The 15,963-nt window shown below is 41.7% G+C and overlaps 1 protein-coding gene across 11 annotated transcripts in view; it reads right to left on the bottom strand.

Moving 5' to 3' along the window:
- The window catches only part of Cobll1 (cordon-bleu WH2 repeat protein like 1), a 159,298-nt gene that overhangs the window by 59,498 nt on the left and 83,837 nt on the right, over window positions 1-15,963 (bottom strand). For 10 of the 11 annotated variants that reach the window (XM_021154795.3, XM_021154785.3, XM_029473785.2 and 7 more), the window contains one exon: window positions 3,375-3,563. In XM_021154795.3, the coding sequence (XP_021010454.2) occupies window positions 3,375-3,563 (189 nt within the window). The remainder of the gene's footprint in view (window positions 1-3,374; window positions 3,564-15,963) is intronic. The other variant, XM_021154789.3, reaches the window with a different exon arrangement.

Raw genomic sequence — 15,963 nt, 5'->3', positions numbered from 1 at the left:
ACACTACACTCCTGTGGTACCCCCAAATTACCCTTGGAGAAGCCCACACTACACTCTGAAATACATAGCAAGGGCTTTCAAAAATATCACAGAATCATACTAAGACACTCCAAAGCATACTCTCTATGTCATCGACAGTTAGAATACTCATTAATCCTCTAACTGAAAGGCTCATAAAAATGGACACACACAGTCAGCTCCTGTTCTTCCCAGAGGACCCAAGTTTGATTCCCAGAACTCAATTCAGGTGGCTCACAATGGCCTGTAATCCCCGCTCTGGTGGATCGTAGACATTCTTCTGGCCTCTGCATGTACCTGCACTCAAATGTGTGTGTGTGTGTGTGTGTGTGTGTGGGTGTGTGCGCGCGCGCGCGTGCGCGAGTGTGTGTATGCATACGAGGTTAAAGACAGAAATACATCTTTATTTTGTTGGTGGTTTTTTTTTTTTTTAAAAAAAAGACAAACATATAGAGAGCATAGCATGGAACAACACCATGGGAAACTATCCTGCTGCATAAAGAACCGAGAGTGTGGAAGTGAGAGGATGCAGGTGAGTCTAGGGATGTTAGGAAGCTTTCAGATGAAGTGCCATTGGAGCTTGCATAAGCTTCCTGGAGTAAGAGCAGATGGAAGTCCTGTAGAATGCTGGGGGTGGTGTTTATAAAGGTACTGAGGTCTTTAAAAAAAAAAAAAAAAGGATCTGTAGAAGAATGAAGAGTCACATGGCAAAGCTTAAGATACATAAAAGACGGCAGGGAAGGAAAAGCCTACTTAATGTCAGAGGAGAAATTAACATATACCAATCTTCACATGGTAGTCTGGACTTCCTTAATTCAGTGTTCAATCGCTATAGCTGCATAAACTGAGATGACCTTAAGTCAAGCAATCTGTGTGTGCAGCAACAAAGGGCCAGGGGCCAGGTGACAGTGATCAGTTCCCTATAGAAAAGAACTTGGGAGGTGGGGAGGAGTCTGACTCTGTGATACAGAGCTCAATGGCCTTGAACCCCAATATCCCTCCCCATCTGTAAACACCAGAGCCAATATATGTGCCAAGCAGTGATAGTATTTCATGTAACCCTAGCAATATATAATGTGTTATTTAATCCTAACAATTCAGGCACAAACCTTTTCCATAGATAAGCAAATGCCACAATGCAACCAACAATAGCTGGGCTGGGACATACACAAAGGTTGATTGATGGAAAATTACCCAGGATTGAGGAATGGAGAAGCCAAAGAGCTAGAAGACAAAGGTATGGAAAGTTCTTCAGGCCTCTGGACCTGGCAAGAATGCTTATAGCAAAAATGATTCATAACCTTTAAGTGATAGATGAAGAAAACCCAGAGCCAAAGAAAATGTGGACTCGAGGAATACAACGGGGCATGAAATCCAGTCAAAGTTAGACTAAGAAACAGAGGAGGAACAAATCCAGCCGAGAAACAGAAGGTGGAAACCCTGATTCAAAGACTACTAAAGGAAGACGAAGGTCAAGGTCTCAGCCAAGGGCAGTTTACTGTGATGAGATAGCCCCAAGCTCTCAGGACAGAAGACTCAGGATGTAGCTATTCAGAGTAAAGGTGACAAGCAGAAAGCCTGAGACTTGTGAATGGGCAGGCCTCATAAGAAGACCAGGGTTCAAATCCGAGTCCAAGCTGCTAGGATAACAGCTGATCCCAAACAGAAAAGACCACAATCCAGTGAGCTTACTGGGACATCTAAAGAAGGGGGTGGCCAGTGATGAAACCAGCCTTACCTACAAGCCTTAGAGAAAAGCCATGGAAACTGAACAGCTGGGAGTCAGCTTTGAGGCCTCTACTACATCAATCCCTCTCACCGTTTTACTTCAGTGTATGACAGTAGACTACTGATTTGAGTGTTTTATGTGAGGGCTACGATGTTAAGAGTCCTGATTTAAGGATCACAGTCGTCTGCTTCCTCCCCCCGATGAGGCAGGCACAGGTGGGAGGCTACCACGATTCATGACAAGTGCAGAAACCTCATAAATAGGACTCAGTGAAGAAATCTGAAATTACTTTAACTACAAAAACAAATGGAAACAATGTAACTTACTGAGACTTAAGACTAAGACTTAAGACTTAAGTCGGAATTCTTAGAAGAATTTCCTAAGGCTGCATTCATTATATTTTCATCAGTCTTTATAATATTTAGAGTTACATATGTGTGATAGTTAGTATATGGTTGGCCCAGGGAGTGGCACTACTGGGAGCCGTGGCCTTGTTGGAGTAGGGGTAGCCTTGTAGATGTGGGCTTTAATACCCTTGTCCTAGCTTCCTGGAAGCCAGTATTCTGCTAGCAGCCTTCAGATGAAGATGTAGAACTCTCAGCTTTGCCTGCATCATGCCTGCCTGGATGCCACCATGTTCCCACCTTGATGACAATGGACTGAACCACTGAACCTGTAAGCCAGCCCCAATTAAGTATTGTCCTTATAAGAGTTGCCTTGGTCATGGTGTCTGGTCACAGCAATGAAACCCTAGATAAGACAATATGATTGTGATGAATTTGAAATTATCATAATCCTAAGTGAGAGTTTTACAGAAAGCCATAGAGGTGGAATACAGTAACACACTTCTTCCTTCTTTTGCTACACAGGCCCAGCACCCCATACTAAGGTCAAGCAATCTCTACTTCTAACACAAGCCACTGGATCACAACACAGTGGGGAAAGCAGAAAGGTGTACAGTGAGGTCAGGTATACGGTCCATGCCACTCTCTACCTCAGGACGGAAGGGAAAATTACACTTGGCTTTGTTACATTTACCCACCTTTCAGATATTTAAAACTGTTAATCTCCTAAATCACATCTGCCTTCCCTGCCAGTTCACGTTTGACTTTCTATTTCTGCTCAACGCAGCCATGATTTTATTTTATGGGATTAAATGAGTGAACTTGAAAAAAAAAATCCCTAATGCTGCATATAAATCTATTTGTTTGGGTAAAAAAGAAAGTGCTACTTTTTCACTAACTCTTACATCACAGCAGCAGCCTGAAGCAGAAAGAACAAATTGGTAAGGACAGAAGGAAGAACTGTGCTGCAGACGCTGGCTCTGGAACCTGGACTGACAAATGAAATAGTAGGGCTGGCTTTTTACACCTACCAACAAATAACGAAATAGGTAGAAATTCCAAATCTTAATCACTGAGTTGGGTCAGTAGAATACACAAGCTTGAGACTGACGCACCGATAGAGAAGACTTACTACTCTTTTCACCCTTCTTTAAAAAACAGATAATAACTCAAAGTCAACAGGTATGTTGTGTCAAAGGAAGATAAATGAAGACATCTGTCACCGTGGTTTCAATGGTGGCAGAAGAGCGTGGGGTGCTGGTGTTTTGGCCGCTGCAGCATACCTGCCATGAACCGTAGTAGACTTGAGAATATCTCCCGGCAGGACCACTGAGAGCTCAATATCTTTATCTATCATATTGTCTTGTTGCTCTGTGACGACAGCAGTAGATTCTACAGGGTCTTCAGCAGAAGAGACATCAGTGCCCTTCGTCTCGGCCGGAGGAAGAGGTGCCTTCGCTTTTGTTTTCCTGCTACAAGAAGAAGAAAATTCAGAAAATGATGCTTTCTAGTATTACCTAGTTTTATTAAAGAAAAACAACAACAACAAAACAAACAAACAAACAAATGAAAACCCCTAAGTTTTTATGACTTTCACATCAGGAAACTTATAATTTATTAAATTGAAAGGCATGAAATATAAATGGCCAATAAATACATGAAATATATTCATCACTAGCCCTTGGAGAAAGAACCTAAAATGGCACTGTGATCTCAGCTCATCCTAATCAGAACGATGGACATTGAGGAAAAAACAACAACAACTAACACTGTTAAGATTTACAGAGAAAGGAGTCCTTACAAACTGTTAAGTATGACAGTAAACTGGTCAAACCACCTTGGAAATCTGTATGACTGTTGTGGGTTAAATCACAACCCATGGACTGTATGACCCAGCTGTGCCTCCCCGTTCTTCACTGAAAGGGAATATTTAAGTCAGAATACCACAGCATCCTTGTTAAAGGATGTTTACTGGCCCACTGTTTACAACAGCCACACTGTGGAATCATCTTAGGAGTCCGTCAACAAGAATGCATAAAGGACACGGGTATATACACACACAATGGCATATGGTTCAGCTGTAGCATACAATTATGTCACCTGCAATAAAACGGATGCAACTGAGGATTACGACAGTAAGTGAATTCTGGCTCAGAAAGACAAATCGTGTGCATTTTCACTCATTTGTGGAGCCTTGACTTTATATAGGTACTATGTGTATGACATAAAGGTAGAAAGAAACTACGTGAATGAAGGTGAGTAATGGGAGAGGGAGAAGGGAGACAAGTAAGGACATGGGGGTGAGGTGAGAAGGGCACTGCGCATCTTTATGAAAATGGCCTTATGAGACCCAGAGCTCTCTGTGTATAATTATCATATTCTTAAACAAAAAAAAAGGCAAGGTAAAGAGAATCCCTATTGGCCTTCATCCAGTTCAGTAAGTGTGTTCAGTCCTACTGAAGTAAGAATATCATCTCTTCTTTGATGAGGTAACTTATGAACAATGTCTCAAGATGAACTGTTGTACTGTACACCTCACAGTAGTCCCTGAGTCTTTCCTGCTTTCTTTCCAGTTTAGTGTACTCTACTTCTCTATCCAGATAAACCTTATCTATCCTTTACTGTCTAGCTTACTCCCTCTGGCCCCAAACATGCACACAGAGCTTCTTTCTTCTTTGAACTGATGCAGTGTTTTCAACCAAATCTTTAATTCCAGCAATTTTTTTTTCTATCATTCCCTGCTCACCACATCACCACTCTGAATTTACGATACCAGAAAAGAAGCAAGAAAGCTATAAGTGGCTGTGTTTGGTACTGCTCCTAGCATTGAACAATGAACTCCCTCACTGTCTGTAAGACACACATTCAGACACAACTGTTACCCAGTGGGCATTTTCAGACGAGTTTAACTGAGGCAGGAAAGATCCACCCTGAATGTAGGCACCACCTTCCGGAAGGCTAGGGCCCAGACGGCATAGAAAGAAGAAAGGGAGCGCCCTGGAATCCTAATTATCGTGACTTCCTCACCATGACGGACTATGCTGGCAAATTAAGAGCCCAAATACATTCTTCATTGCTTTTGTCAAACACTTTGTTGTAATGGAAAAATAAAATAATAATAATTAAAAATAATAAAACACAAAGTAACTTTCCTAGCCTTGTGGTTCACGGACCTGTAAAACTACTGTGTAGAAGGAATATGGAAGGCTTTGGAGCTGTAGGCTAGAGAAGCCCAAATATGCTATGAGCAGAACTGAATGGGCCATTCAGGACTTCAGAAGACCAGAATGCCTTCAGAAACACAGGCAGTAAAGGTCAGGCTCTCCAGAGGGTTCTGAGATGAACAGGACTCTATCAGGAACTGGGTTAGAGGCCATTCATGTTATGTTCTGGCAGCGAGTCTGGCTGCATTATAAAAACCTGAGTGAGGCTAAAAGTAATGGACTGAGTTGTTCAGCTGAGCAAACTTAAAGGCAAAAACATTGGGACTGTGGCCTAGTGTTTGCCTACACTCTTTATTGAGGTTTCTGTGAGATTCACAGCAGAAAGGTAAAAGTGTGCAAGTTCAGCACACAGAAAGGAACTTGAGTACGGTGAAAGGTACAGACAAGATTGTGACAGATGAGACAGCAGCAAAGAGATTAATTAGTGACAGAAAGATATATCTTGTACTCTTTAGCGGGTAACAAGACAGATGTCCTGAGGCAAGACCCCATCTATGGAAGGTACCTACTTTTGGAAATGTAAATCAATTGACAGGAGAGATCTTGAATTAAAAATGCCACAGACAAGTCTTCCCTGTTGAAGGGATTCCCTGCTTATAATATTTACTCAGGAGAAGTTATTTTTCTAGGTTTCAGTCCCACAAAACGAGTTGCACCGAAGTCAGTGCAACTATGGAAGAGGAGTTCAGATTATTTCTTGGGTTGGCAGCAGATCATGTTGGGAACATCATGCACAAGGTACTGGTTTTATAAGTGTGTAAAAAAAATGCAGAACTTATAGGATCATGGTGGTTTATATCATGGTTGTCATAAAGCCACTTAGGCCACGCAAAGTTGGGCTCCCTACTTTGAAATACTGCTCCACGACACATGAAGATAATGTCCAGCTGCAGTGAAGAAGCCAGTATGTTGAAAATGTTAGTACCACTAGATGTCCACTAAGAAAGCTGCAGGCATGGAGCAGAGACTGTCTATGTTAGAAGCTATGGATACCACAGATGGCAGAACTGAAAGACCTGGTCTGGCAAGTCTACTATAGTGAGAGGGCTCATATGCCTCATAACCTGGATATGAAGCTGAGGACTAATTAGTGCCAGAAAGATAAATCTTGTACTCTGTAGTGGGTAACAGGAAAAATGTCCTGAGAGTAAGACCCCATCTATGGAAGGCACCAGCTAGTAGAAATGCAAATCAATTTGACAAATTTGCAAATCAATGTTTTCCCTGCTTGGTCTCCCTTCCTTTGCCTCTATTTCTCCTCTTTGGAATGTGTATATCTACACTGTCCCTCTGTATACTGGAAGAAACAATAATGTAGTTTTTAAAACTTATTTTACAAAACCTCACAGTTAATTTACTTTGGGTCTCATACGACACTTGGACTTTTGAACAATGCTAGAACTGCTAATAATTTGGGATTCTTACAGATGAAGCAAAGGACTTTTGTTTTATGGGATGGCAATGAGCCTTTGAAGACTATAAATTTGGGATTATGGCTTAAAAACTGTTTGATTATCAAGTTGACAAGAGATAGACTTGTAACCAGTTAATATTCACAATTAACATGGATACATTTAAAATCATTTGATGTTTTGGCTAAAAAAATAAATCAAGTGTAGAATCATGTAAGAGACAGACTTATGGGTAGGCTTGTGAAAGTGTTTCTGGAAAGGTTGACCTGAGGGAGGAAGACCCACCCTTATTTGGGTGGTGCCATTCCAAGAGCTGACAGTGTAAACCAAATCCAAGACAGCAAGAAGACAGAGCTCTGGCCTTCACAATCATCTCCCCTCCTTACTGACCCAGGATGCCCCAGGCCTTCCCCAAAAATAGACTACACTTTCAGTTGTTTTTGCTACATTGTCACAACGGGAAGAGTTGTGACTGCAACTGTAACAAATACAGTTATTTCATACATTATAAATTGGCTCCAATGAAATTTCACAAATATATACACTAATAAATATTTTCAGTGTCAAAAGGGCAATGAGGCTACTTAGAAATAGAAAGAGTAGACTTCCAAAAAGCAATTATTACAGAAACAATTAAATGATGTTTTGGTCTTTAAAAAAGTGAAATGTGAAAATAAAAACTAATGGCATATACATATTTAATATTTAAATAAAATGTAAAGTTTGAAAATGTTATCTTAAAAAATAATTGTAGGTTCAGAGAAACTGGCTGCTCTTCTAGAGAACATGAGATTGGATCCCAGCATCCACCTGGCAGCTATACCCATCTGTAACTCTAGTTCCACATTGGATACCCTCTTCTGCTTTCTATGAACAGTAGGCATGCATGAAGTGCAGAAACATGAATGCTGCAAAAATACTTTTACACACACACACACAAAATATTTTTAAAAAACAAAACAAATTGCTTTGGAAGGAAGAATATTATTCCTTTCCTCCCAGGACAAACGTAAATTTAAATTCTGCATTTCTTGAGAAAATGTAAGATCCATACAATATATATATACCATCCTCCCACTCAGTAAATTTACACCTATAAACCCAAGCAACTTTGAGCACTGCAGTAAAAAGGCAGAGGTAGTTGTTTGTATACCAGGTTAGTAAAATTAACTAGTCTTTGATTTTTAGTCATATAACCAGATTTATATTTAGAAAAGACTTCTTGCATAATTTGCAATAAAGATAAATTTTTAAAACTGTTAAAATATATAAAAAGTTCTTTTATCTGCAAAGGAAGATGTTACTCTGCTAAATTTTAATCTTTAGAAACTCACTACTCACATATTATGAGCATTTATCATATAATAGATTATTTCTGTATCTGATACAAAAGCAAGCACAAGAGACCTAAAGCCAGATGATTCAAATACAACTTTCAAAGGCATGGCCCACAGGGCTGACAGATATACAGAATTACCATGAAGTCTCATGGCAGATTAAAGCTAGCTGTGCAAGGTACTGCTGTCTCCATAGAGAATTATTTGCTGGGAAGTAAAAGTTTTTAAATATGGGGAATATTAATGTACTGGATTTGGGTGAAGAAATCTAAATACATGGGAAATGCCTAGAAATAATTTATATTTCTGGCAGAGAAAGCAAATGAAGGCATACTTGTAGAATTGAACACTATGATGAAACTCTACAGAAAAGAGAAAGGAGATAAAAAAAGAGTCAGAGAATCAGCTGAAAACATAAGAGGATTCAATAAAGTGGCTTAGTACAAAGGTAATATGCTTAGGTCAATAGTCTACTTACATATGAGCAAAAACTAATCAGAAAGCACACAAATGAGAAAAGTCGTTTTATAACAGCAGAAAAATGAATTAGAAAGGATTACAGATTTCCCCACTTTTGTGATTCTCATTTTCTTCAGTTTTCTGGAACTCAAAATCCCCATTCTTTTGTATTTATTTATTTGTATCGGATATTTTCTTTATTTACATTTCAAATGTTATCCCCTTTCCAAGCCTCCTCTGGGAAAACCCCTTATTCCATCCCCCCTTCCCTTGCCTCATGAGGGTGCTCCCCCCCCACTTACCCACCCACTCCTGCCTTCCTACTCTGGCATTCCCCTACACTGGGGCATCAAACCCTGACAGGACCAAGTGCCATTCCTCTCACTGATGTCCAACAAGGCCATCATCTGCCACATATGCAGTTGGAGCCATGGGTCCTTCCATGTGTACTCTTTGGTTGGTGGTCTATCCCCAGGAGCTTCCAGTGTTGTGGCCGGTTGACACTGTTGCTCACCCCAAGGGGCTTCAAATCCCCTCAGCTCCTTTAGTCCCTTCTCCAACTCCTCTATCTGGGACCCTGCACTCAGTCCATTCTTCAACTCCTCCATCTGGGACCCTGCACTCAGTCCAGTGACTGGCAGTGAGCGAGCATCCACCTCTGTATTCATCAGGCGCTGGCAGAGTCTCTCAGGAGACAGCCATTTCAGGCTTCTGTCAGCAATAGCGTCCCGGCATCCTCAATAGTGTCTAGGTTGGATGACTGTATATGGGATGGATCCCCAGATATGTCCCATGCTTAAAGCCTCTGCTGGCACTGTTTCATGAGCAGATCTGAGGTCGCCACAACTGGCCCCATATGTTGCTTTCCTGTTGTCCGTTTTAACTGCTCTCCCCAGCTGCTGCAGCTTCAGCTATCTATAACCCTTCCACATCCAGAGAAGGAAAATGACCTGAACAGTCTCTCCCCTGTCTACTAAACCCAAAATAAAATAAATGTTCACATTTTGGCACTGTAGGTAGAGCTGCTGCTGTCTTGTATCCTAAGGTGCTTGAAGTTGGTGATGAAACTCCATCTCTAATTACTAACACACGTCAATTACAGAACAATCCACAGGCTGATAGAAAGTGCCCTAATGAACATCTTAAAGTCTCCTTTTATTGCTTTAATTAATAAAGCTTTTGACTCATTTTTTTGAGAGACTAAGTAGAAGAGACTAAGATTCTCATCGTGTCAAATGACCAAAAAAGAGAAGGTATGAAGATACACAGCAAAAACCCCATCACAAAGCACATGGGTAACCCTGAAAACCAAAGCAACAGCAGCAGCCAGAAATGACTGTATGGGAGTGGGGAGGAGGCTCAAAGTGAGCTCAGGAGAGGAAAGTGACTCAGCTCCTGCAGGCACTGTAGGACTTCCCTGTAGAGCATGTCCTACCAGCTGGTGTTGGCTCCAAATGTGACCCAGGCACAAACTGTGGGTTTGTCTATCTGGGTCACTTACTCCATCTTCTGTTGCCTAATCTCATGAAAAGAATACCAGGAGGAGACCTGGATTTGGCCCGAATCCCAAATAGCTTTAATACTTTAACTTACATGAACCTTCAATTATCAGCAGAAAAGCCTGAATACATTTTAACATACTAACTTCTGGAGTTCATATTTTGATTACATGGCATGAAGCAGTAAAAGAGCTGAATGTCACCCAAGTAAAGAAAAAAAAAGTCAAATATAGATTACAGATTATCTAAATGCAGAAAATTCTACTAATGAAGAGGAAGGCAAGGAAGAGGGGGAGGGAAAGGGAAGAGAGAAGACAGCTGGATACAAGTATTCAATAATAACTACTGTCTACAAATATGAGTCTTTATTACCATTTATCATGTGTGGTGTATGCATGTCAGCATGCATGCAGGTATGTGTGGAGACCCAAGGTTGATGGCAGCCATCATCTGCCATGACTCTTCTACCTTATCATTGAGGCAGCACCTCTCTCAATGCAGGGCTCGCAGACACAGCTAAGCCAGCTTGTTCTTGTGATTCTCTGCCTCTCTGCTTTCCAGGGCTGGAATTACAGGCAGCTCACCACACCTGCCCAGCATTTCATATGTGACTCTGGGGACCTGAACCCTAACCTTTAAGTATAACCAGCAGGTTATGCTTTAACTGCTGAGCCTCTCAGCAGGTCCTAGTTTCCATTACTGTATTAAAAGTATAGCTTCATAGCTGAAGAGATGGCGTAGCAGTTAAGAGCACAAGCTGCTCTTGCAGAGAGCCTGCAGGTGGGTTCCCACCCCAATCTGGCTGCTCACAGTCATATTAACTGCAGTGCTACAGCACTGAACAGCCTCTTCTTCCTTTTTTCCCATGGGCCCCATGTGAACACACACACACACATACACACAGTCAAATAATAAACATAAATCTTAGAATGACAGTTACTGTCCTTAAAGTCACACATCCCATTGGCTGCTTGATTTTGATGCTCAGGATCAAATTCATGGCATCGAGCAATTAGGAATGTGCTCCATCACCAGCTGATTGACAGCTGTGCCCCACATCTTTAAAAAAACAAACAAACAAACAAACAAACAAACAAACTATGTAAGGATTTTCATAGCAGCTCTTTCTCACCAGTAGCACAGCCACCAAGGCTACTCAGCAGGGGGTGCTTCCCTTGGCAAATCTCAGAGTTAGAGAAGAGACATGAAAGCATATTTGAGACAAAAAATTTCTTCAAATTAGAGAAAAATTAATCAACTCTTAAAACCAGCAAGCCATAGTAAGTCACTGTGGAATTGTTTATTTCTGAGCTTAAAAAAAATTACACGTATTTACATGTATTTACTTATAAAGAGGTGGGAAGACAGATATAACCACCCACAGAGGTCAACTTGCAGGAGCTGGTTTCCGTGTCCCAACATGTTAATCCTGCAAATTCAACTCCTATCATCTTGGCAGCAAGTGCTCTTCCAACTGAAACAAACTACTGGCCCAAATTATCATACTGCTTAGTGATCTTCATGAGGAAAAAAAAATGTATTTTCAAATACCCAATGTCTTACTTTTCTGTGAAAAAAAATAAGAGAATCAACTTAAGAAAAAAGGGTTTTATTTTGACTTGAAATCTGAGGATCCATCAAAGACACAGCAATAAAGAGTACCGGCTGTGGCAGCAGGGGTCAATGGTCATAGTGTGTCTGCCCACAGTCAAGGAGTGAAGAAAAGAGATGAACACAGGTGTCTGCGTCCCCAGCCTCTGGCATGGTACTCTCCAAGATCAGGGTGGATCTTCCTTCCTCAGTTAAACCTCTCTGGAAATATCACCACAGACACACCCAGAAGTATTTTTCTTAAGTGCTTCTAAATCCAGTCTAATCACCACATCCAATGATATATTTTTTTAAATTATGTATTTAATTTCAGCTTCATGTGCATTGGTGTTTTGCTTGCATGTATGTCTGTATGAGGGTATTGGTTCAGCTGCAACTGGAGTTAAAGACACTTATAAACTGCCTTGTGGATGCTGGGAATTGAACCCCAGTCTTCTGAACTATTTCTCCAGCCTCCCCCAATGATACATTCTTAAAATACCAAAACCTCAGTTAACTCTGATTTTCCACTGGCATTCTACAACTAACACTTGTCCTTTTATCATTTTTTAAGCACTTCAATTACTGTGTCTAGTATGATCATGACTCCATTGTGGTCAGAACTGATATCCATAAAAGATAGAGACTTAGCAAAATAATGGAATTAAAACCAAAAGTCTCTCTCTTCATTTCACAGAAAAGGTGAAAATGGCGCCTGAGCAAGGGCTGTTCCTTCCCGAGCTTCTCTGCTTGATGTATTATCACCACTGCCTTATTATGCTATATAATATTCTTACAGATTTAGCTTCACTATTAATGACAAAGGCATGGAAATATGACCGAAGAGCCTTTGAATCACATAGTCCAAGACCAAAACTCAAATACAATGGCACTCCCACCCTCCCAATACAAAGTGTTATCATGCATGAGTTCTCCCAGTGTGGGTGTGAACTCCTCCTTCCAAATAACTGGCAGCGATTCTGGGGCCCTCCAACTATGCCTCTTCCTAATACAATGGGGACTGACTCCTTGAAGTTGACATTTCTCCATGTGGGTGTAAAGAGGGAAGAGACGGTTTAGTTAAGTAAAATTTGTTCCATGGCGGTTTAGTTAAATAAAATTTGTTCCATGGTGGATTTAACACTGAGCTCTGAGGAGAGAATCATGCACAGGAGAGAACAAGACTAACTTCACATCTGAGTTACTTTCAACGTGGAGCTGACCAGCAAGGAAAGGCAGCACAAGAGGACTGGCCACACTGGCTCAGCTGACCTTTCCCTCATCCACAGCACTAATGGCAGTCCCAGGTCTAAGTCAAGCACTGAGCTTGGCCATCTCAGTCCTGCTGAGTACTGTTTCACACCTGCCAAAGCTCTCCATTCTTACATAAACCTTCCCCTAATGCTGTGACTCCAACTAACCCTACAGTGAACTCAAGCAAGACTCCTAATGCTGTGACTCCAACTAACCCTACAGTGAACTCAAGCAAGACTCCTCAGCCCATTTTGAGTATTCTCAGCCTCTTATACCTAACTGCAATTCATTACCAAACACTACAGACTAGTTTGTCTACAAGCAAGGAACCTGTGCTCCTTGCTCCAGATCCTCAGCTACCATCTGCCTAACTCAGCCATCACCTCGTGCTGATAAGGCTCTCATTACCTCCTGTCTTCTGCTGTCTCTCCTTTCCCTTGAAATCCATTTCCTCACAGTAGCCTGGGTCACTTCCTAAATGTCAATCAGCCTCTTACATCTCTCTGGTCCTCTGCTTGCTTTCCTTGCACTGACAATGAATCCCAGAGTCCTTTCGTTCCCTTTAGAGCCCCCGGGGAGGTGTTTCTTCTGTTTCAGAACACCAGCAACAGCACCCAAAAGCTGACAAAGGCAAACTCCTTCTCCAGAACTACATCAGCAATGTCAGGGCTAGGGTGGCCCACGCTCCACAGCCTTCCAAGTGATTCTGCTGCATGCTTGACAGCTGGGCAGCTTGGCATAGGAAGTGTGAGCTTTCCTATGGTGCCTGGTGACTATTCCATAGGTTAACACACACTAGTAACTTTTGCTTTCTCAAACAGTCCCAGTGCCTCCACATCTGAGGCCCTGGACACAGCTTTCCTCATCCAAGACCACTTCCAAGCACTGTAGCATTAATCACCTATTCCTTGGGCTCATTCTGGCTTTTGATTAACACATTCCCTCCTGAAGGGATTACGGAGGGGAGGAGAGTAATGGGATCTGTGGAGGGTAGAGGATGATCAAAATACCTTACACGTGTATAAAAGGTGAAGCCCTTACTATACATATTCAATATAATAATAAACTCTTATTGATCTATTCCCAGACCTCTCAAAAGATATATCAACCCCAGTCCTACCCAGTATATCCTCTCAGAACAGGACACTGCCCTCATCCTGTCTATCACTACTACAAATTACCTTGCTCATGCCTGTAGTTGTTCATTGTTTAGTGTTCAGATAAACACCCCTGAAAGTTGGGACTTGGACCCTCCCATTCTCTCTTGTGCCAGTCCCTAGAAACTAGGCTGGCACAGAAGGGGAATTCGATCTGTATTTGCTGATTTAACTGAGGGATGCATTCATTTCATACTGCCAGAGAAACTTGGGTGGGTTGCCTGGAGCAGTGTATTCTGTAACACATCACAAGTTGTCACAAATAGAATTGGTCACTCAAAGCCCAAAGACACACAGGCAGGCAGGCAGGCAGGCAGGCAGGCAGGCAGGCAGGCAGGCAGGCAGACACACACACACACACACACACACACACACACACACACACACACACACCACACCACACCTTAAAATGTTTGTACATTTTCTACTACTTGGGCAAAGCAGGGCTTATATGCAGAGTGACACAGATCAAGAGTAGAAAGAAATTTCTCTCATTCTGTTCAGGCAAGTAACTGACCCAAGGCAACATCAAAGATCTATGAGTCAGACTAGAAATGTCTCGGCTATAGTGTCCCTTGACTACCGAATGAGAATCATGATTGGTATCAAAAAGGAATGATCTAATTCTGTGTTCTCCATCCTCTTTCAAGGCTGTGACTCATCCTTTCCTGACATTTGGCACTACAAAGCAAATACAAAAACAATGGGTATTCTCTACACCAAAGCAAGCAAAGCACCTACCCAACTACCATCTACGCCCAACAACAAATTCCAATAAAGGACGTAAGAAACAAAATAGTATTATCCAACATCCTCAAGAAGAAACACTTGAATGTGTTAGAAATTATCTTAGGCAGATATGGTGGTCCCGAAGGCTGATGCAGACATTTAACAATGGTCCAGATAACGTAGCAAGACTTTGTCTCAATTTAAAGAGGAGGAGGAGGAAGACAATGACAACAAAGTTAGGAAGAAGACTATGAAGACAATGATGCCAGAGGAGGAGGGAAAAAAGGTGGTCTTAATTAGGGTTTCTAGTTCTACAATGAAACACCATGACCAAAAAACACTTCCATATCACTGTTCATCATTAAAGGAAGTCAGGACAGGAATGCAAACAGGGTAGAAACCAGGACCTGATGCAGAAGGCATGAAGGGTTACTGCTCACTGTCTTGTTCCTCACAGCATGCTCAGCCTACTCTCTTGTAGAACCCAGGGCCACCTGCTCACTTCCTACTTCAATCACTAATTATATAAATGCCCTGCAGGCCTGCCTACAGCCTGATCTTTATTCAGGCATTTTCTCAATTGAAGCTCACTAGTCTCCAGTGACTCTATCTTGTACTGAGATGACATAAAGACAAAGAACCATCTTCAGTGTTTCCAGATGTGTAGTAACATATCTTCATAACACCATGAGGTTAAGTACTACTGAAGGAACTCCTATGTAGGAAGGTTGAGGAGGCTGCCTAAAGGCACCTGGCTAGTCAGAACGGAGCAGAGTTTTAATCCCAAGTTGGCTGGTTCCCATGCTAGGGCTCTCAACAGCTATAGCATAGCACTCCTTTGGGAGCTCAAGAGAGTCGTACAGAGTAAAACCAAACCATGATCCACCAAGGCCAAGCAGCAGAGGAGAAAAGAGTACAGTCCATGGATACCTACCGCTAAGCCTTATGCAGACATTTAAAATTTTTTTTCATTTAATCTTATGAGGCAGTTTTCATTATACTTTAAATATGGTTTATAGAAATGGAAGAAATTTGTCCCAAGGCTTACAGAATGTACTATGACCACAAATGAATGCCAAACTCCCAAGGTTTAACATAGGTAAACTAAATAAGGTCTTCTGCTATGTATGTAGCAAGGCAGATTCCCTGGGTAGCAACCCCAGCCTCCGCAGCAGTGACTGCTTTCTCCCTAGCAGGCTGGGGAAATATCA

Source organism: Mus caroli, unplaced genomic scaffold (assembly GCF_978045245.1).
Source record: "Mus caroli unplaced genomic scaffold, Mus_caroli_1 scaffold_2, whole genome shotgun sequence".
In the NCBI taxonomy this organism is placed as follows: domain Eukaryota; kingdom Metazoa; phylum Chordata; class Mammalia; order Rodentia; family Muridae; genus Mus; species Mus caroli.
The sequence above is the reverse complement of the archived record's forward strand: the minus strand, read 5'-3'. Positions and strand labels throughout refer to the sequence as shown.